The sequence below is a fragment of the Anas platyrhynchos genome, chromosome 1 (assembly GCF_047663525.1).
Source record: "Anas platyrhynchos isolate ZD024472 breed Pekin duck chromosome 1, IASCAAS_PekinDuck_T2T, whole genome shotgun sequence".
Classification (NCBI taxonomy): domain Eukaryota; kingdom Metazoa; phylum Chordata; class Aves; order Anseriformes; family Anatidae; genus Anas; species Anas platyrhynchos.
Genome location: NC_092587.1, coordinates 57,548,718 through 57,569,982, shown reverse-complemented (window position 1 = coordinate 57,569,982; position 21,265 = coordinate 57,548,718). Strand labels below are relative to the sequence as shown.

The following is a 21,265-nucleotide window of genomic DNA, read 5'->3' as shown; positions in this document are numbered from 1 at the left end:
ATAGGTAGTGGAAAAATAACTTTAATTGAAAGCCTCAGTAGATGGTAGTTGTTCAAATACAAGTGGCTTACACAGACTTTTTATTTGTTGCAATTTTGGAGTTGTTGCTAGGCACGTTCCACAGAACACTGATATTATCAAAATAGTACAGGATGTGATAAAACTGTTAGTATGTTTTAATTGTTTTGCATCTCTCTGTTCTATGCTTACCTGTTACAGGCTGCTAAAATCTGTCCATCACAACCCTTCCAAATTTGGAATTCAGGAAGATAAACTGAAGCCATTTGAAAAGTTGCTGTTAAAACTGGAATGCCAATTACTTGATGGAATGATATTTCAGGTAATAACATTAATGTTCACCAATATGATAGGGGAAACTGGTGCCAAAGTGAGACTTTTCCTAGAATGTCTTTCAATAGGATGTCACACTTGTGTATTTTTCAGTGTCTGTGTGTTGGATTCGTTGTTGTTTGGTCTGGCTTGTTTCAGATAGTGATGTGTGAATTTGGCTGTTTTGCATTTGTACATTTTTTTGAAAAAAAGCTTGATTGTAAGATCCTTCCCTGCTATTCTCTTGTGCTAGAACTGTGCCAGGCTTTGAATGGTAGCAGTTAACACTCACTGTTTTGCACAACAAAAGAAATGCAGAGAATTTTGCGTTAGGACTGTGTATTCTCAGGGAGTCTGATTTTCATCCAGAAATTTTAATTGGGTCAGGCTTACATAGCATAGGTCCACTTCATTCTAGCTGCAAATTAAAATCTCTTCACGATCTTTGAAATACATTGTGTGACCTCTTGTTACATATTTTGTCTCATTCCTAGCATATGAGACAAGTACTTGTCATTAGGAATCACTTTAGTAGTGCATACCCCTGAAATGTGCAAGTGTACAGCTGGAGGAGAAGAATTGCTCCTTTTTCAGTATGTTTAGTTTAAATGTGTTCATACAAAAAGCCATTTTACATTAAAGGGTTAGTATTTGAGACACTCGTACTGGATGTTGCTGAATTTGGTCACAGCAGAGCCAACTGAACAGGGTGAGCAAGAACTTAGTTCTTGCTGTTACATCGTAAATGGCATAGGGAAGAAAGTTCTGCTCTGGAAAAGACTTCAAAAGTGAAATTGTAGCTAAATCGTTAAATATAATTAGGCTTTTCCTTTCAAAACTGATACTGATATCCAACTATCATTTTTTTATCTTAACTTTCTATAACGTTGCGTTAGTACAAAAGCTTAATTATGTTTAATTTGAGACATCAATAGCATTTGTCTGCTATTCATTCAAGATGTTTCCCCTCCTGTCCTGCCAGTACTCCTTTCTAACAAAAACAATAATACATGAAAAAATTCTCACATACAATCCCATTAAAGACTATTCTAATATGGTTAGAAAAACAGCCACCAGTGCTGTGGGCTTTTTATGCTACGAGACTGTGAACGACATCCTACATGTTACCTGGATGATGATCTTGTTTGGTTAATGGTATTGCATATTTGTAGCAAGATATTATTTAATATGTTAGCACCTAGTTTCTCATCACTAGCACTAGCATCATGTGGTTTCTTTGAAAGTGCCTTATGGAAGAAATACTAAATCAGTAAATACATTGAATGGTGGTGGATTTTTATTGTTCTTTGGCTGTTTTTACTGTTAGACATAAGAGACATAAGAGGTTTTTAATGTTTTCTGTTTGCTTTAGTACACTAAGTAACTTAAATAGATAATAAATCTATCCGAAGTAAACTTTAAGATCGGTTTATGTCATACAGCACTAGCCTGAAGTTACAATGTAGTCTTGCATTTTTCTTTTGCAAAATCAGTATTCTTTTGAGGCCTGAAATTTATGGCATTTTACCATTTTTTAAAATTTTTTTTTCCTTCAGGCCTGCATAGAACAACAGTTTGATTCCACAAATGGTGGAGTGTCTGTGTCAAAGAATAGCACGTTTGCTGAAGAATTTGCTCATACTCTTCGCACAACTTTTGCAAATGTTGAAGCCAAACTTGGTAATGCAAGCTGATGTTTATCCTGCCAGGTTCCATGTTTCTAAGTGGCTATCGTGTGTCTGAGAGTACTGCAAAAAGCAATTATTAATTAATTGATTTTTTTTATCTCTGCAGGTGAACCTTCAGAAATTGACCAGAGAGATAGATATGTAGGCATCTGTGGCCTCTTTGTACTGCATTTTCAGATTTTTCGGACTGTAGACAAGAAATTTTACAAGTCATTGCTGGATGTTTGTAAAAAGGTAAGTGCTTTACTTCTTTTGTTAATTAAGAGGAAAAAAAATCCTTAATGAGCAGATAATTTTCTTGGCTGTGTAGCATGGTTAAGACTTGGGAACAGGAAGAACGTGCAAGTTACCAAAACAGGTCAGAGAGCAGACTTTAATTTTTTGTTCCTTTTTATAATTACCTCTCACTTATTTTAAAGATGGTCTAATGCCCGTGCACTCACTTTGTGTTTTACACTTGGTACACAGAAAGATCAAATAACTTGAAATTACCATTAAAATGTTTCTTCTCAAGATTAATATGGCAGTGAGGACAAAGAGTTGTTTGTTGAGGTTTGAGTATTGCAAGGCTGGTCAAATGCTTTGGGTTTTGATGTTGGGTAGAAGCATACATTTTTTTTGAATGACCTTTAAGTCTAAAGGTGATCAGGGATTTTTCATTTTGTGTGGTATTAAGAAGTTCTCAAACACTATTAAGAAGCACTGAGAATGGTAATAATTCTGCGTCCAGTGTCCTTTATGGGCTTCTAAGGGAAGAACATTTTTTAATGTGAACAGTAATGTTGTGTAGAAAATAATTATACAAAAATAAACTGAATTGTTATGGTTTAAAAGAGGCATAAAACAGATGTTTCATAAGTAAAAGGACAGACACAGTGCATAGTGGCATAGTATTTTTTTTCTTGTCATCACTTATGTTTTTTGCTACTTCTTAATATTCTGTCCCTTTTCTCCCCTTTTTCTTCAAGGTACCAGCCATCACGCTAACAGCAAATATTATCTGGTTTGCTGACAACTTTCTGATTCAGAAGATACCAGCTGCTGCCAAACTTCTGGACAAGAAAAGTATTCATACAGTTAAAATACAAAGGGATAACTTTCTACAGCAGAAGGCACAGTCACTTACCAAGTATGCTTCCTAAATATTGCTTCACTGCGCTGATTGTCAAATAACGAAGAAATTTGTGTATTTATAAACTCAGCGTACTAATGTGTTTTACAGTGTTGCTAAGTGGTGTGGGGAAAAAGGTTGATACCACTGCAGTAATGTGTGCTAAAAGGAAGTATTGGTCAAACTTAAACTTTCAGAAAAATGTGTATTACGTTATGTGACCAAAATCACAAAGTTCCTGGCAGTTCTAAACGTTTGATTTTTTTTTTTTTTCTTCTCAGTTGTTCTTTGTTATTTCCATACTTTAAACTGCCAGTAACCTGAGCCGCTTTCTTTTCTGTTAGCACTCACTGGTTTCTATGTGTTTGTGGAGATAAGGCCCATGTAGACTGACTGACTGATTTATGAAGGGATTTTTCTCTCCTCAGTGATACTTCCCTTGCAAGCATTTTTTTTTCTTCAGGCGTTTAACTGCTTGTTTAGTGGTCTATGAAACTGTCTACCTTGGAAAAGGTTTCTCTTTTGTGCTCTGCTTGTCATTTGCAGATCATTTCCTGCTCTAAGTTCTTTCAAAAATCTCTGTAAAGATGAGTTGGAAATTTAAATTTTGTCCTATGAACAATGTGCTACACTGTGTAGAAATGTAACACAGCTACATCTTTTGTTTGTGTTGCAAACTGATACAAGGTGGAAAATGGTCTGAGGAACAGAAATAAACACTTAAAGTTTGCAGGTTGACTTCCAACCCTGTGTGCAAAAGTGGGTTGGAGAGGAGGGGCAAGAGGGAAACAAAGGACAGTGATTTCATGCCTACGTGATCTTCCAGCAGATTATTTTCACTTCTGCCTATTTCTGTTTCACTTTGTGGTTTGCATCCTGTGTCCATTGGAATAATCAAGTGCTCTGACCAAATTTTTTCCTGGGCTTTAATTCATGGGTGGAGCATAATTACACTGCTGCTTTGCTTCTGGTTTTGGGCAGTGGTACAAATCTTCTCTTGCAGCTCTTAAGATTCAGAAAAGGTTTAAAAAAAGATCTGGGTATTCACAGTCATTTTGAGGACATTATAATAAATCAATTTTTTTCCATCTGCTCATTTGAATTCTGCTGGTAACTACTACTAGTGGAAGAACTTGTTTAAAAAAAAAAAAACAAAAAAAAACACAAACCACAGCCTTTGATAACTGTTCCCTTAAATATGAGCACTTACTAATGAATAATTTTTGACACTTATCAATGACCTAAGTACATTTCTGTTGTAACTGCTACTGTGTATTGTATTGCAGTGTCAACGTTCTGTACTGTGGAATAAATAGCAGTTTTAAAAGTGATCTCAATTTAAATATTATAACTGGTGTAATCAAAGCAGATTATCTTCTGGAGAAGTATGTTATTCAAGAGCAGTCCAGTCTGGCATTGATGTAATGACAAGCTTTGTATATTTCAAATTCAAACTTTGAGGAAAAACTTGCAACTTGTGGAGGACTGTTTTGTCTGGTGTTTGAAAGCATTTTCTAGCAGTTTTATTTACTGTGCTAATTTAAAGTAGTATGGTATATACTACTCAGGGGGCCATTTGTCTCTTGAAAGAATGGATTATAAAAGATTTTGACTCCTGGGGTATGCTTGTACAGATGTAATGGCTAGACTAATCCTTATCGATTGAGAATTAAAGCATAAGTGAATATGATGTTCAGATATTTTTGAGAATGGAGAAAGTTACTACTGTAATATATTTCCTATAGAAGAATTCAGGCTTTGGAAAGAGAAAATTCTCATACTCTTTTTATTTGAAGTGAAAAACATTCTTTGTTTCCTTCTCCAGAGATATGCAGTCATATTATGTCTTCGTGAGCTCATGGATGACAAAAATGGAATCCATCTTGTCGAAGGAGCAACGCATGGATAAGTTTGCTGAAGATCTTTCTAACCGCTGTAATGTCTTCATTCAGGTGTGCGGTCTTTTAATGTTTTGATACAAAAAACAATACCAAAAAAGATGTTTTCTTGCAAGCTGTTGAACTTTAAAATAAATTACAGAAATGCTGTGGTTATCTGTGTGTTAGTGCACAATCTGGGAATTCTTCTAAAACTTGAAATGTCTGGTTGATACTCTTTTGAGTAAATCTGTAAAAGGTGTTTTCCACAAGGCACATGGGGGAAAACAAATTGACTAAATATTCAATGCTTAAAATTTTGAAATTTTCTCTTAGGAAATCTAGAAGGCTTCATTTTCTTTGTAGTAAAGGTGTTATTTTTCCTTTTGAGTCAGTCAGGAGGTGTATAAATTGGACTGAAACAGTGTGTACTTGGCTTTATTTAACACAATACGTTCCTCCAGTAAGAGGTTTTTTGTTGTTTCGTTGTGCTTTGCCTATTGATGGTACTTTGCAAGAATCTTACTATGTACTGAGGTAGCTGGTTTTCTTTTGGGCCTACTAACAGCATGTAGTCTTGATGTAAGATGCATCTTACTTATTTTTTGCAAGTTTTTTTATGCATCTGTCTGCCTGACAGAAATCTGATGTGAATAGGCACATGATAGAAGCATGATCCTGGATCTTCCGTATCTAAAGACACATATGTACTAGGATGTGTCTCTCTTATATTTGAATTACTTGCAAGGAACTTGTAAGTTTGTCTCTGTAGCAAATTGAGTTTCCTGGACCACTTGCCTTTTCCTCATCTTTTTTTTTGTTGTTACAACTTCTCCTTTGAAGTAAGTTGAATATCATTTTTGTCTTCCTGTACATGGTCAACAGTGATTTTTAAGCTTGGCAAACTGAAAAAGGTTGTTGTGGGAATGGTGTTTTTCTTTATTTTTTATTGTGGGATGGACAGTTCTATTTAGAAAGTGTATAGAACTGTGTAAATACTGCTGGTGGATTTATTCTATGAAAGTTTTAGTTTTTGTGATAGTAAGACCTTTCAGGTGATTAATTAATTCACTGACCTATGTTTAATTTGAATGACTGTAGGAGAGGTTAATGACCAGGTGATTTACTGACTCCTGGGAAGGTTTGTAATGTCTACCTGATTAAAAAAAGGTCTTACTCAGGTTTGAGATCCCAGGCTTGTTGCTTAGATGGAGTGATTCTCTTTCTATTAGAGGCAAAAGTTAATTATCTGGCATGTATGAAGGAAAACAGAGAGGACTTACTTGGTATATTGTAAAAATATTTGTTTCTTTTTCCCCTCTTACTTTATTTTTATACCCTTTTATTTTTAGGGTTTTCTTTATGCATACAGTCTTAGCACCATCATTAAAACTACAATGAATCTCTACATGTCAATGCAAAAGCCTATGACCAAAACCTCAGTGAAAGCTCTGTGCAGGCTTGTGGAACTTCTAAAGGTAGGTCACAGAGTGAAAACTTGATTTCATGTAGGTTGTCACAGGGAACTTTGATCTAACATCACAATGTACTTTAAAAATGGAAAAAAAAAAAAGGTGGGGATGTTTGTGAAAGTGGTGGAGTGGGGAACCTAAAAGGGGAAGTGCTTTTGTGTGGCTTCTTGTTCAAGACTGGTTTTGAATAGAGAACAGAAGGTTTGGGAAACAGAACTGATTTATGTAACTTCTAACTAGTTTCCTTAGTTGGTGTATTGTGCTGCTTCTTTTTCTAAAAAGGAAATACTCTGTTTTGGGATTCCTTTATAAAATTACGTTGAACAGAATTGGATTATTTATAATAATAAAAAAGAAGGCACTAAACAAAACCACAAAACTTCTTCGCGCTCTTGAATAGTTTGATTTTCTCAATTTCTGTGACAGTTAATGGCTACTGACAGTATACTGCAAGCATAAAGAGTCTGTATTTGCAGTGTGGATGAGTTAGCTGGGATAAATGCAAATTCTAGAGGCAACAGTTTTGGTAACTACATCAACTATTGTGTTTTGGCATTGACTTAAGGCAATAGAACACATGTTTTACCGAAGAAGTATGGTTGTGGCAGATTCCGTGACACACATCGCTCAGCATCTGCAGTATCAGGCTCTTCACTCTATTTCTGTAGCCAAGGTATGTAACTCAAATTCTAATAGTTGTTATAAGCCAAGTGTTTTTTATTGAAATCTTAATTTCAAATTAAAGTATTTTTCTTGGTTTGGCAAAACTGATAGATATCTAAACTTTCCAGTAAGTCATAGGTTTGCCTTAAACCTTACAACATAGACGATAGCTATCTATTTTTTGATCGAGTAGGGGTTCTCTCTAATTCTCAGCTGCTGCATCTCTTGTTGTATCCCTGTCGTGTTCTTTTCCATGTTTATTTCTAGTGATTTTCAGCCTGACCTCTTGTAACCTCCTTTCTGAATCATATTCTAAAAGCAATCTGTTTTAAATCCAAGCAAGCAGGCTGTTACTTATTGAAATCTTTGTCCACATGGCAAAATACAAGTGGGTAATATATGGTGGCCTACAGGGCTCTAATGTGGGCATAAATTCAATATTTCTCTCAGTGAGGTGAAACAGCTTATGGTTGTGCCATACCATAATTAGTACATATTTTGTTTACAGGAAGATATAATTAGTTTCACACATATTTTGTTTATCAGCTCGTGTATTTCTGAATTTAGGGTAAAAGGGAAAACGAGTTTTTATTTTATACCTCTTGTGATGTATTGCTGATTTTGTTCTTTTATTGTGTTCAGTAGCCAAATTACAAAGGAGGTATGGCACTGATATCAGTGCAGCTGTAAAACTTTGTTTTTGTTTTGATTTCGTTCACACAGAGATTGCAATTTTAACAGTATATTTCTTTAGTTGGGAAACTTGTTTGATATGTTTGAAATTTGGCTATAATCTCCATTTGTCTGGCAGTTCCACATTTTCTGGTGTAAGCCAAAAAATGAAATTTTACTTCAAAAAAGCTGATATGCATATCAGGAATAATATCAACTAAAGAAGTTCAAAACTTCAGAGCTGCTAAAAAAACAAAACCTGCATGTCTTCAAAGAAACAGTTTGTGTGTACAGATAACTTCATAACCTTTGCAAATTATATATGTAATTGCATTACAAATTATTTTTAAATGCATAGAAATATGTTGATACTTGTGAGTGGATATCAAAGGGAACAGATTTGTGAACAGATCTTGATATTTTGACTACTTTCCTTCTCAGAAAATACGTAACAGGCAAATGCTGGCAAATAGAAGAGATCATAAGTACTAATCTTTTTTTATCTGCTGTACTTAGAAATGTGTTTAGCAGATGACAGAGTTGAGTAAAGGTCTAAGGCATATACTTTGCATAGCTTTAGCATTGAGGGGTAGGAGTTTCACGTTGAGCACACTTGATTAAAGTTGGAATAGTATTTAACTCTCGTGAAACTGTGCCTCTTCTGAATAATGCTGCTACTCTTGAATAAATCTGAGAGATCAACTTAGCCAGAAGACTTGGCTCCCTGCATTTTTAACATGATTTTTTTTGCATGTTGTCTCTCTGATAAACTAGAACTTGTAGAAAATCAGAAGTTATCATTATTACCACATTTATACATCTTTTGGCTCTTTTCCATAAATTGTATTTTTTTATTTTTACTAACAATAGGAAGCTACTACTTTTAAGTAAATGAATTAAACCTTAAGTGTATGTTAGAACAAAAATTGGCATGCAGTTTATGCAGTGTTTCTATAGTAATATGACCAGACCCATGTTCATGCTGAACTGTGCATATTCCAAGCTTGTAGATAGATAATACCACTGAATTGACAGAAGGAGTTAATCTGGATTCAGTTAGCTTTGTTCACAAAATCTAATTTGTTTTCAGAAATACTCAATTTATGACAAATCTATAAACTTTGAGAATAATAGGTAAGATATTGCTTTTGGGCTTAGCTAACTTTTTTCTGAACTTCTGTGTCTTTCTGTCATCAAGAAAAGAGTCATTTCTGATAAAAAGTACAGTGAGCAGCGCCTGGATGTCCTTTCTGCTTTGGTGTTGGCTGAGAATACCCTCAATGGGCCGAGTACAAAACAGAGGCGACTAATTGTTTCCCTTGCACTGAGTGTGGGAACACAGATGGTAAGTGCCACAATTGTTCCAGACCTTCACTTATTTAGAATCATAGAAACATTTAGGTTGGAAAAGACCTTCAACTCTAGTATCTTATTAAAAAATATATATGTATAAGACTGTCATCTTTTTCTTTTAAACAGAAAACTTTTAAAGATGAAGAACTCCTTCCCCTTCAGTTAGTTCTGAAAAAATTAGACTTGATCAGTGAACTTACAGAGCGGTAAGTGGCGTATATATCAGTGTATATAAATGTAAGTGGTATATATATCAGGTAAGTGGTATATATCAGTGGCACATGATATATATTGGAGGCGATGTATTGTCATGGGGGGAGCTGGGTCTTCTTTGTGCAAATTGCAAACTCTGGTAGCTGCATGCTGGTCATGATTTTTATATGTATTGTAAACCAGGGATGAAAAAAAGAATTCCATAGCTAAACCTGAAACTTGGTAATCTTTGGGTAGGAAGTGCAAGTCGAGTTAGGTAATAATACTTTGGCCGCTTTGAAATTCTGTCACTTCCTGAGACAGGTAGAGAGCTAGGCTTTATGTTAAGCTAAAGTCCTTCTCTTAACCAGAGCTCTGATTAACTGATCATCAGAGTTGTTCGTAAATGTTAGTGTAAGTGCACATACATGTAGAGTAGCTTTTGAAACTAACTAGGCCTTTTTATCCACCGTGAGTGTAGTTTTAGGGAACGCTCAAGTAAAATAATGTTAGGCATCTGAAAGCCAGGTGAATATCTGTTACGTGCATATTTTATGGAGAACAACAAACATCACCAGTGGATGACTTGTGGGAAAAGTTACTGAGATAAGTATTGCACACAAGTTCTGTAAAGAAGGGCTTGCTTCTAATTTTTTGGCTGCAGAAGAAGCTTAGAATATGTGTTTGACTTCTAGGCTATTCATAGCATGCAATAAGAAAATAATTAGTTGGGATTTTGCTGTAGAGTAACTATTTATTTTTTTATAGCCTGACTAAACCTTGTTTCTAAACCAGGGGTGCTTTGTTTCTAAATAGGCTAATGGAAAACTGAAGTGCTGAATACCTTTATTCAAGAACTTTGCTTTGAAGTACGTTGCATCTGGAACATTAAAATAAACATGTAAAACTTAGGCTTGAAGAGCAGTTGTCTTTAAACACACTAAAATACATTTAACTGTGTTAGAAGAATGGCTTCTTCCAGTTCTTTGTCTAATTAGTAATCTTGTATTCTAGAGTTCGAGCACAATGTGACTGTTGTTTCTTGTACTGGCATCGAGCAGTCTTTCCAATCTATTTAGACGATGTGTATGAGAACGCAGTTGATTCTGCTAGACTGCATGTAAGTAATAATGTTAGTAGTGGGAGGGATTCACGGGAGGAAAGGGAAAAGCTTAGTCTGAAAATCTTAGGGGAAAAAAATAGAGCCCCCAAAAAATCCCAGATGAGTAACTTCTGATGCAGAAATTTCTTCCTCAGTCTGGAGGATATAAAAACAATTTTTGCCCTATGTCTAAAGGAAGTATTTCTGTTAGACTGCTGTAAAAATCTCTCTTACTGTCTGCCTCCTTGTTCATCTGTTCTTTGTTCATTTTAATCTGAAATTAACACTTTTTTTTGCGAGACTTGAACATTTTAAGTCCTTGTTTGCAGTTGTGGTTAAGTATTTCTAAAGCATTTAACACCATGTTCAGTGATGTTGGATGGGATAGTTGTCCTGTAGCTTCTTTCACCCAACATCTCTCCTTCCCTATTTGCAAGGGAACTAAATTTCTGTAGCAGTGAATCATGCTTTATCATACTAATCCTGATAAAATCAATTATCTGATCCAGTATGGTGCATGCTGTGGTCAATTACACTATGATTATAGTACAGATCATTTAAGATGAAATGGCTAATAATTATGGCCTTCCAGTGAACGGATCGGCAGCAGCTAAGTACTTCAGAGAAGCATGTTAAGTCCAGGGAGCTTTAGTAGTACGTGAAGTCTGGTTTTGATGAAAGTGAAAGACTAATGATTTTAAATTGTCTGTTAGCTTTGAACACAAACTATCTGAGATGTTGATATGTCTGTCAATCTGTTGGTTAAGCATAAAAGCTTTTTAATTTTTATTTCAGTATATGTTTAGTGCACTGAGGGACTGTGTACCTGCTATGATGCATGCAAGGCACTTGGAATCTTATGAGGTGCTTCTGGAATGCTATGATAAAGAAATCATGGAAGTGCTCAATGAGGTAATTTATTTCAAATGGAAAAGAAGGGCAATGCTATGGAGAATGTTTTAGGCCAGTGTCTACTGTAGCAGACATGACGTGATGTATAAAAATAGCTTAGCAATAGCTTAGGTGGTGTGAACTATTGAAATTATTAAGAAAATTATCACTTACTGTCTTGAATATTTAGGACGTTATTAATGGTGTCTGTGTTGGTTAGGAACATAATACTGCAGACAGACTTGCATTTTGTCAAATCAGCTTTTGGTATGTATGCATGGTTTTTAGTAGCAGAGGCTCTGTAAATGTAGGTGTCTTCTATGGTGACTTACTAACTAGAATTATAAATAATGTTTGGCAGAGAGAAAAATGTGAATTCAGATTTCCCAAGTCTTTGGTTTTAACGTTTGAACAACAATTTGTTTGACTAGTTCAGAAACAAATATTGCATATTCTGTGGCAAGTTGCTGAATGAGGTCTTATTATCTAGGCAGATAGCCCTAAATCATTCTTCTTGAGATGAGAAGAAAGCTCTGAGAACGTATTTGAAAAGAGATGTTAATTCTATTAACAGAGCTCTGCAGTTAGGCACTGAATATGATTTTATTTTTAATCTCTCTAAATAGCACTTGCTGGACAAATTATGTAAAGAGATAGAAAAGGACCTGCGCTTGTCGGTTCATACGCACCTAAAACTGGATGACAGAAATCCCTTCAGAGTTGGTATGAAGGATCTAGCTCACTTCTTCTTTCTCAACCCGATACGTTTTTTCAATCGATTCATTGACATAAAAGGTGAGTAGTTATACGCTTTCTTTATCCCATTACTTTCATCTCTTTTATACTTCGGAAAGAAGTAAAATGATATAGTAAAGCACACTTCCCTAACTAAACTGGAATGATTATTTTAGTTCATCCTTTTATGTGCTTACAGCTTATGTAACTCACTATTTGGACAAGACCTTCTACAACTTAACAACTGTGGCTTTACATGATTGGGCTACCTATAGTGAGATGAGAAACCTAGCAACTCAGCGCTATGGTTTAAGTATGACTGAAGCACATCTTCCCAGTCAGACTCTGGAACAGGTACAGTATCCACTGGATGAGTATTGCTTGTTCCATTACACTATCGGATTTGCTAACTGTTCAAAGAATTGAGACAATGGAAATGAAGCCCCTGAGAACAGAAAAAAGTTTGGGGAAAAAATGGCCTTTAATTTCTGGATAGCTTCTGAAACAGGATCTGTCTTTGGAGTTGCTTAACAATGCTGCCAGTTAAATTCATGTTGGTTAGTTAAATTCAAAGCTAAAGGTTATCATTTATTTTTAACATCATACTTAACTAAAATTAAGTCAGATGTACAAAGTCAGAACACTTTCTTAAAATTCCAATATCAACATTTTTGACAAATAATACATCTGCAATATGGCAATCGTTAAGCGTAGAAAGGTCTCTTCCCAGTTTTTATTGCTTGCTTCTCAGCAGGTTCTTGTTAGTGAAATGGTTTCACAAGGTGGCTATCAAGGACTTCAGGAGATCCCTGCTTAGCTTAATAGTAGCATGACTCAGAGAAACTTTAACTAAGGTTACGTACACAGTAAAGTTAGTTTCATCAAGTTAATGGTAAAGGTATTCACTGTTTATAGCATGAGTGTAAAAGAAATACAAATCATGTTTCTGAAGACTTTCCTTTGAGAACTTTAGTATCTTGGATGTTTTAGACTGTTAGCTTCATTATTTGGGTTAGCACACTGGTGAAAGCTCTTAGAGATACAGTCTCTTTTTCTAATGTTCATGATGGCTGTTCCTTCCAAAGTTGAAAGACAGCCTTGAACTAAGAACTCCAGCTACTTCTTGGTACAAAAGCACTGTGGATTATGGTTTCTGCTTCTGGGTTTGGCTTTCTAGCACTGTTGCGTTAAAGGGGTGTAGCTGATTAACCGTTACGGGCCCGGTTGGATTCAGAGTACTGAACCAGTCGGACATTCACCAAAACTGGGGGTCCGTTCGGACATTCACCAAAAACGTAATAACCGCCTGGGGGTCCGCTCAGACATTCACCAAAAACGTATTAACCACCTGGGGGTCCGTTCAGACATTCACCAACAATGCATTAACCGTCTGGGGGTCTGGTTAGATTCAGAACACTGAACTATCACGGATAACCACCCTCACCCTAGTTGCATTAATGAGAGCTATCACAATGCAATCAAGTATGGTTTATTACAGCAACAGATAATCAGGTTCTTTTGGATTGCCGGTGATAGTGACTATCTGCAAAAGCAAGCTAGTATGCATGAAATACACAGGTGTTACAGGTGTTCTAGGTGTGGGTTCTAGGTGTGGGTTCTAGGTGTGGGTTCTAGGTGTGGGTTCTAGGTGTGGGTTCTAGGTGTGGGTTCTAGGTGTGGGTTCTAGGTGTGGGTTCTAGGTGTTACGGGTGTTACGGGTGTTACAGGTGTTATAGGTGCGCAGCCTAGAAATAAACGCGTTAAAAGGATCAAAGACTCTATAGAGATTTATAAGCAAATATTCAGATCTCACCCAAAGGCGTCCCAATGGGGGGGGAAGAGAGGCTCAGCCCGTCGACTGATCCCAGGAGTCAGGAGGTCCTAAGGATGTTGTATGTCCTTGGGATGGTATCTCCCCTGACGATGGTATCTTCCCTAACATCCCCTCTCTCTTGGGCCAATTTATATTATTTTCTATCTTTTAGGTGGAGCTTGAGTGGCTCTAGTCAAGCATATCTTAGTTATGATTGGTGTAAAGTTTTCCCGTTTCCGTTTAAAGTAATAGGCTCCGAGAAATTCAGAGCGCATGCTCAGTGAGGGGTGGTCGCACCTTGGAGGCGGGTAGCTTTTGGGATGGAGGTGTGTTTTGGTATTATAATGATATTATAATGAGCAAAAAGTACACTAGGGTACAGCATTTGTCAAAACATGACAGGTCTTTGGCTTAGGGTGGCAAAAAGTGCAGCTTTGTGCACAAGAACAATCGAGGCCCCACCTGATTACAGAGCCTAGCCGTGGTGTCTCCACTCCACTCTACGCTCCGTGGTGTTCCTTAGAGCTAGCACACCAAGTTTCCCCAGCGCGATAGCATCTAAGGTTGGGAGCCTAGGGAATGCTCAGATAATGCAGTTATGCCCTACCCTGAAAGCCTCTTCAATGCTGTACCTTTTCCTTAAAAGTGTGAATGTTAGTTTTATTTTCCTAGTTACTTCAGGCATTTACACCACAAGCACCAATCATGTTTGGCCATTACATTGTTGTAAAGACTTACATCATTTGACAACACTGGTTTCCTAGCATTTGTTCTGGTATAAGCTTCAAAACAAAAATGCACATGCATGCACATGTGCACCCTACCTCCCACAAAGTCCTGGTACAATTCTTGGAAATTAAACAGGATCCTCTCTATGCACAGTGATACTAAAGGGACTTATTCAAGGGATTATCAAGCAAAACAAATTTCAGACTGCCATTGTAAATAAAAAATTGTCTTCTAGACATATTGGGCAAAATGACATCAAAAAGTAGCTAGCTGCTTAAGTCTCGATAGAAATCTGTGTGTCTGCAGAAGCCTCAACAGTTGTCTTCTCAAATCTGAGGTTGGCTCAATTTCTCTTTTTTAAAATTGGGTTTGTGGAATAGACCTGTGGATTCCTTGCTTTCAAGGGAATTTGGAAGCAAAAACAGGCAGAAGCGCAAATTTAAAATGTGAGCTGAACTCACATTTAAATAAAAATTGTGGAGAGATACTTCATTTTGAAAAGGGAAAATGTTTGTTTCCTAAAATGTTTTGAAGTAACAGAAATACATAAATAGTATTTTCATGTCTTAGTGGTTAGACATGTCAGTGGTTCCTGAGAATTATTATGATAAAAATTCTCAATATAAAATGTTGTTTCAGGGTCTGGATGTTTTGGAAATCATGAGAAATATTCATGTGTTTGTGTCTCGCTACCTTTACAATCTGAATAATCAGGTAAGATATATTCTATACTTCTGTGGATTGGTTCTGGTCTGAAGGGAACTGCAGATTATACTTGTAAGATAGTAACCCAAGCTGAATATACACAGTGGCAAGCTGTTGAGTAGCTGCTGCTGCTCTAGAAGATTTTTGGGGATACTGTAGATATATCTTGGAAAATGTTCTGTGAGTATGTTTTGAGTACTGTGTACCAGAAGGATCAGTCAAACTCAAAAATTACAGTGAAGCTAGAAGAAGGCAGCAGGGATGTTTGGTTGCTATATAAGGATGTGTTAAGTAAATGATTTTTCAGTTTGAAAAAAGGATATCTTAGGATGGGTTATTGGAGTTGGGAAACAGTGAATGATATGGAGAATATGTACAGGGAATAACTGGTTTCTCTTGATGCAAGAATGAGGGCAACTTTGAAGCTCATTGCCGTGATATACAGTAGGGCCAAAAGTACAAACAGTGCTAGAAGAAATTAGACTAATCATTGGAGGATAGCCTCAATAAATATGAGGGTTCAGGTGAAGCATCTGCCTTGGAATTGTTGAACCATAGCATTCCAGAAACCGATGGAGCATACCAGATGAAGTTCATTGTATGCATGCTTTCCTTTCTTTTTTTCTTTCCCTTATCACCACCTGTTAGCTTGTTCTCAGAAACGGGGTGTGGGCTACCTAGACAGGTAATTTATCACAGGGTTAATTTAGGGTAAATAATGTTTTTCCCCTCCACCTATTCCAGATCTTCATTGAAAGAACTAGTAATAACAAACACTTGAACACTATTAATATCCGACACATTGCTAATTCAATTAGAACTCATGGAACAGGAATCATGAACACAACAGTGAGTATATTTTGCATATTTGTTGGATTATTTTTTTCCTCAATTCCTCTTCTCAATAGCGCACAAAAGTGTACTGCTTAAGTGCACGAGTGATGATCCAAGCTCCTGTATTTCCCAGTGGCTTATTTGATTGTGCAGTTCTAGTAATGTGAAAATAATGGTTTTTGAGTATTAAAAAAGCAAATCAGTTCTTGGACAATACAAATTCCTATTGTAAAATCTCTTGGGAGTTCTGTCACTTCTGGTTGCTACATAGAAGTTGATGAAGGGATCTGTAAACACATCTAATAAGATACAGATGTTCTGGTAGGACTGTGACCTTCAATAAACATGAAAATAAACTAATAAACTAACAGAGTATTCTGATTCCTAAGTTGCTGCTTATTGATACTTAATAGGCAGATACTCTTACTGTACTTAAAGCAAATCTAGCAGACGTGAAATGTTAATTTTAAGTTGATCTTATAATCATTAAGCTTAAACATCAGCTTTTGAGTGTTTGAAGTAAAGCTGCATATCTATGACAATTTGCTGAATATCTGTAGTGAAGATGGTCACTTTAACTGGTAGAAGGCATTCACCTCTTTGCACGTTAAATGAGGGCACTTCCCACAGCTTGCTCACTACAGCAGGAGTTTATCATTGTGGTCCTCAGATTTGGATACAGTGCCAACATTCAGTTTAGTTTCTTTTCAGGTTGGTAATTTCAAGTCTTCTGCTCAACTTCTTTCTACCTCTTTGCTGCTTTGTTTTTCTCTCTTCTGGCTCCATTTAAAAATAAAAGGGGCGGAGGACTTGCTGAATATTTAACTCACTCACAAGTAATTTTAAGTGGAAGTAATAGAATCATAAAATAGTTTGTGTTAGAAGGTACCATCAAAAATAATTTAATCCAGTGCCCTTGTCATGGATGTGGACATCTTTCACTAGATCAGGCTGCTCAAAGCCCCATCCAGCCTGGCCTAGAACAGTTCCAGAGATGGGATATCCACAATTTCTCTGGATTACCTGTTTCAGTGTCTCACCACCCTCACAGTTTTAAAAATAAATAAATAATTTCTGATATCTAAACTAAATCTACCCTCTTTCAATTTAAAACCACTCTGATTAAAAAAAAAAAGTCTTTCTCCATCTTTCTTAAAAGCTCTCTTTATATGTTGAAAGGTCACAATAATGTCTTCGCAGAGCCTTTTCCTTTCAGGCTGAGGGAGCTGTGCACTTCCTTCTTATGTTTTAGTTTGACCTTACTCAGCTATGCTGGTCTCTGGCGTATCTTGCCTGACGGGAATTACACACGGGAATCAAGAGCTCTTGTGCTCTAAGAAAAATGTCTTTAAACATCTGCCAGCTCTATTCTGCTCCTCTGTCCCTGAGGGCAGTTTCCCAGTGGATCCCATCCGCTAATTCCTTGAACTGAAAGTTTGTATTCCTAAAATTCAGGGTCTTGACTTTACTCTTTGCCTGGCCTGTATCCCTCTGGATCCTAAATTCCACCAGGGCATGATCACTGCATGCCCAGGCTGTGCCAGATCTTGACCTTTCTAATTAGCTCATTTGTGTTGATAAGCAGTGGGTCAAGAGATGCTTTTCTTCTGGTTGGGCTATCTTATCACCTGGATTAAGAAACTATCCTGGACGTGTTCCAGGAGTCTCAGGGACTGCTTATAGCTTGCTGTGCTGCTTTTTCAGCAGTTGTCAAGATGATTTTAGTCCTCTAAAAGGATCAGAGCCTGCGAGTATGGTGCTTGCTGTAGTCAAAGAAAGAAAGCTTCATCAGCATCATCCCCTTGACTGGGTGGCCTGTAATGAATGCCGCCCGTGAGGTTTCCTTGGACTTGGCCTCTAATTCTCACCTACAAGTTCTATACCTTTTCATCACTGTTTCTCAGACAGCTCTCTGCAATCTTTTTTTTTTTTTTGTTCGTTTGATTTTTGTTACATAGAAGACAATCCCCCTGCCTCTCCTCCCTTGCCTGTCCCTTCTGAACAGTTTATAGCCATGGACTGCAGTGCTTCAATTGTATGATTTGTCCTGCAAAGTTTCAGTGATAACAATTAGATCACAGCTTTTTAACTGCTCTGACTTCCAACTCCCCTCATTTGTTACCCACGCAGTGTACATTGATACAGATGCACTTCAGTCAGGCTGTTTACCACATTGCCTTTTTAGAGGAACAAGCCTTAATTCCTCTTCCATTTCACATGTGTTTCCCTGTTTGTTCCTAATACATCAGCAGCCTCTGGATCTTCTCTGTTACACAAAACTCCACCTCCTTCTCCTCCTAAGCTTAGTTTAAAGTTCTCTTAGAAGTTGGGCCAGCTTGTTGGCAAGAGAGCTCTTGCTCCTTGTGGACAGGTGAATCCCATCAGCTCCCAGCAGACATGGTTTCTCAAAGGTAGATCCACGGTCATTGAAGCCAAATCCTTTAGCATGGCACCAGCTACACAAGTGATGAGGAGCATAAGGTTTTCATGCTTCCTTGCACTTTGAGGAATAACTTTCCTTGCACTGTTCTTCTGGGAATGATTTTGTTAGTGGAATAGTTAATCATGGGGGTTTTGGTTACTCAGAAAGTTGTCTTATTACTTGCTTTATTTCCAAGTGGTGTGGATTTTGCTGCTTTATTTACGTATGATCATCATTAAAGCTTTTTATGCAAAGAGGAGAAATAAATGAGATACATAGGGTGGAAGTGTACTTGCATCTTATGGGAGAGGATTTCAGAAAATTTTGAGAAAGTGAAAAGGTATGTTGGGACAGTATGCAGATTCCATTACTTGAAGAATGAGGAAGTTGAGCATGTCTGATGCCCTTTTCAACTTAAAATACTTGTATTGTTTCAAAAAGATGGTTACAGGATATTCCAGACAGAAAATAATGGCCGTTTGGGGCAGGTCATAGAATTGAAATAGCTAATCTGTTCCTTGATCCCTGTGCCCTTCCTGGAAGACAGTAGGTCTTCCTGGAGAAGGTTTTTTCTTTATTCTTTAAAGCAGTGAAATAGATAAGTTCAGAATAACAAAATGAGATAAACTGAGAAATAGATTCCTTTTTTCAAAGTTACATTGCTATAAATACAAGTTGTTTTGGAAGCTACAGAGCAGGGGTCGCTAGAGGTGTGTGTTACTCTGCCAACTTTCTTGATTTGACTTTTTTTTTTTTTTTTTTCCCTAGGTCAACTTCACTTACCAGTTTTTGAGGAAAAAATTTTATATTTTTAGCCAGTTCATGTATGATGAACATATCAAATCCAGACTTATCAAGGACATCAGATTCTTCAGGGAAGTCAAGGATCAAAATGATCACAAGGTATAGTAATTTTTGAAGGATTGAGAGTAACCTGGCTGAAAGAAGCACTTCTTTCACATGACTAAAGATGGACTAAACTCTGCATAACACGTAACAACTTTTCTATTATTTAAACATATAATTCCAGGCAAAATGAAAGCTTTTGTCCTAGCACAATAGAATGCTTTGAATTTCCATACCCAGGGTGGTTTGGCTTCATTCTGTTTCCTCCATGAATATTTTCTTTGATGTTATGGAGTTGATTAAAATTATTCTGTAAGCGACCTGAAAACATTAATTTGCTGCACTTGTGGTTGATTAGAGGCTCTAAGCTTTATGTTCTAATCATGCTAAACAGTTGCTATCAGTTTTGAATAATAAAATTATTCAGGTAGAATCCAAAATGATATGGACATATGACATTTATTCAAGTAAGTCAAATTTTGAGGACTAGGGTCTGACTTCCTATGCTGGAAAACTGATTTCTCAAAAATGTGACATGCAATGTATTTCAGTAAAATATGCTGTCAGCTTCTTCACATGTCAAGTGTTTTTGTTTTTTTTTCTTATAGGAATACATTCTTGTTCACAGTAGCATTTCTATTTCATTTTTCATCTCGCAGAAGTGACTTGTCAAATGATTTTTACAAACTAATAGAAACAGGCAGATGTATAATTAAAAAAAAAAAAAGCTGAAGCTGTCACTGTGAGGTAGGGATGCACTGCAAATAGAATAGTATTGACATGATATAAAAATAGAATTTGTTAAGGTTTGGCAGGGTTTTTTTTACAAATTACTATAATTTTTTTTTTTTGTAGTATCCATTTGAAAGAGCAGATAAATTCAACAGAGGCATCAGAAAACTTGGAATAACCCCAGATGGCCAGAGCTACCTTGACCAGTTCAGACAACTCATAAGTCAAATCGGTATGAAACACTATCTAAGTCAATCTTATAAATGTTAGTCAATGGAAGAAGTCTTCATAGTATTGTAACCGAACTCTTAGCACAGGCTAAAACTAGTCAGATGGAAAGTGCTTCACTTGTACCCAGGGAAAATAAATACTGTTATCTAATGGCACAGAAATGGGCCTTGCATGTCATAATCTAAAATGTATCCACATCTTGCATAGAACCCAGTTTCCTTTTAGGTTCTCCTTTTCTTTATGGAAGTGACTTTTATCCAGATTGCGTATATTTCCTGGTAAAAGACTCTTGACATTTTTCAGAAAAAGGCAATTGATACTGCAGATGTGTAGGACTGATCTGAACTTATATGTACTTAACGTGCCTGGAGGAAAGATTTGGTACTATTTGGCCCTTAGGCTATCATGCAAGTGAGCTCAATGTTGCTAGATGATGATTCTGTATTTTACTCATCTAGACAGATGAGTAATCATCTTTTGACATCAGTTTTCAATGTAATGTCTTATCTTTTTTTGTTTTAACTCTGCAAAGAAACTGCTTTAAAAGCTGAAATACCATTTGGAAACTTTAATTCACATTTCAGAGCTTGTAGGAATGCTGAAGTGTGTGTATACATGTGTATATATATTTAAATATTTATAAATTCCTTCTGTTTTTTTCTTGTTTTTAAAGGCAATGCTATGGGTTATGTCCGAATGATAAGATCTGGTGGACTTCACTGCTGTAGTAGTGCGATTAGGTACTTCCACAAATACCTGATTTTTCTGTTTTTTCTTGTTCATTCCTTTGCTCTCTATTTGTGGTGATGTTCCCTTGAAAAGGTTCTCACCCACCTGCCGTAAATTTATTATTTGATTAAATATATA

The 21,265-nt window shown here is 36.5% G+C and overlaps 1 protein-coding gene across 2 annotated transcripts in view; it reads left to right on the top strand.

Moving 5' to 3' along the window:
• WASHC4 (WASH complex subunit 4) overlaps positions 1-21,265 on the top strand; it is a 43,287-nt gene that overhangs the window by 12,694 nt on the left and 9,328 nt on the right. For both annotated transcript variants that reach the window (XM_027449578.3, XM_027449586.3), the window contains exons 10-27: positions 220-340; positions 1,887-2,010; positions 2,125-2,252; positions 2,987-3,147; positions 4,955-5,081; positions 6,359-6,484; positions 7,044-7,151; positions 9,012-9,158; positions 9,293-9,372; positions 10,373-10,478; positions 11,256-11,372; positions 11,978-12,146; positions 12,286-12,440; positions 15,268-15,342; positions 16,078-16,182; positions 19,358-19,492; positions 20,291-20,399; positions 21,072-21,138. In XM_027449578.3, the coding sequence (XP_027305379.1) occupies positions 220-340; positions 1,887-2,010; positions 2,125-2,252; positions 2,987-3,147; positions 4,955-5,081; positions 6,359-6,484; positions 7,044-7,151; positions 9,012-9,158; positions 9,293-9,372; positions 10,373-10,478; positions 11,256-11,372; positions 11,978-12,146; positions 12,286-12,440; positions 15,268-15,342; positions 16,078-16,182; positions 19,358-19,492; positions 20,291-20,399; positions 21,072-21,138 (2,160 nt within the window). The remainder of the gene's footprint in view (positions 1-219; positions 341-1,886; positions 2,011-2,124; positions 2,253-2,986; positions 3,148-4,954; positions 5,082-6,358; positions 6,485-7,043; positions 7,152-9,011; positions 9,159-9,292; positions 9,373-10,372; positions 10,479-11,255; positions 11,373-11,977; positions 12,147-12,285; positions 12,441-15,267; positions 15,343-16,077; positions 16,183-19,357; positions 19,493-20,290; positions 20,400-21,071; positions 21,139-21,265) is intronic.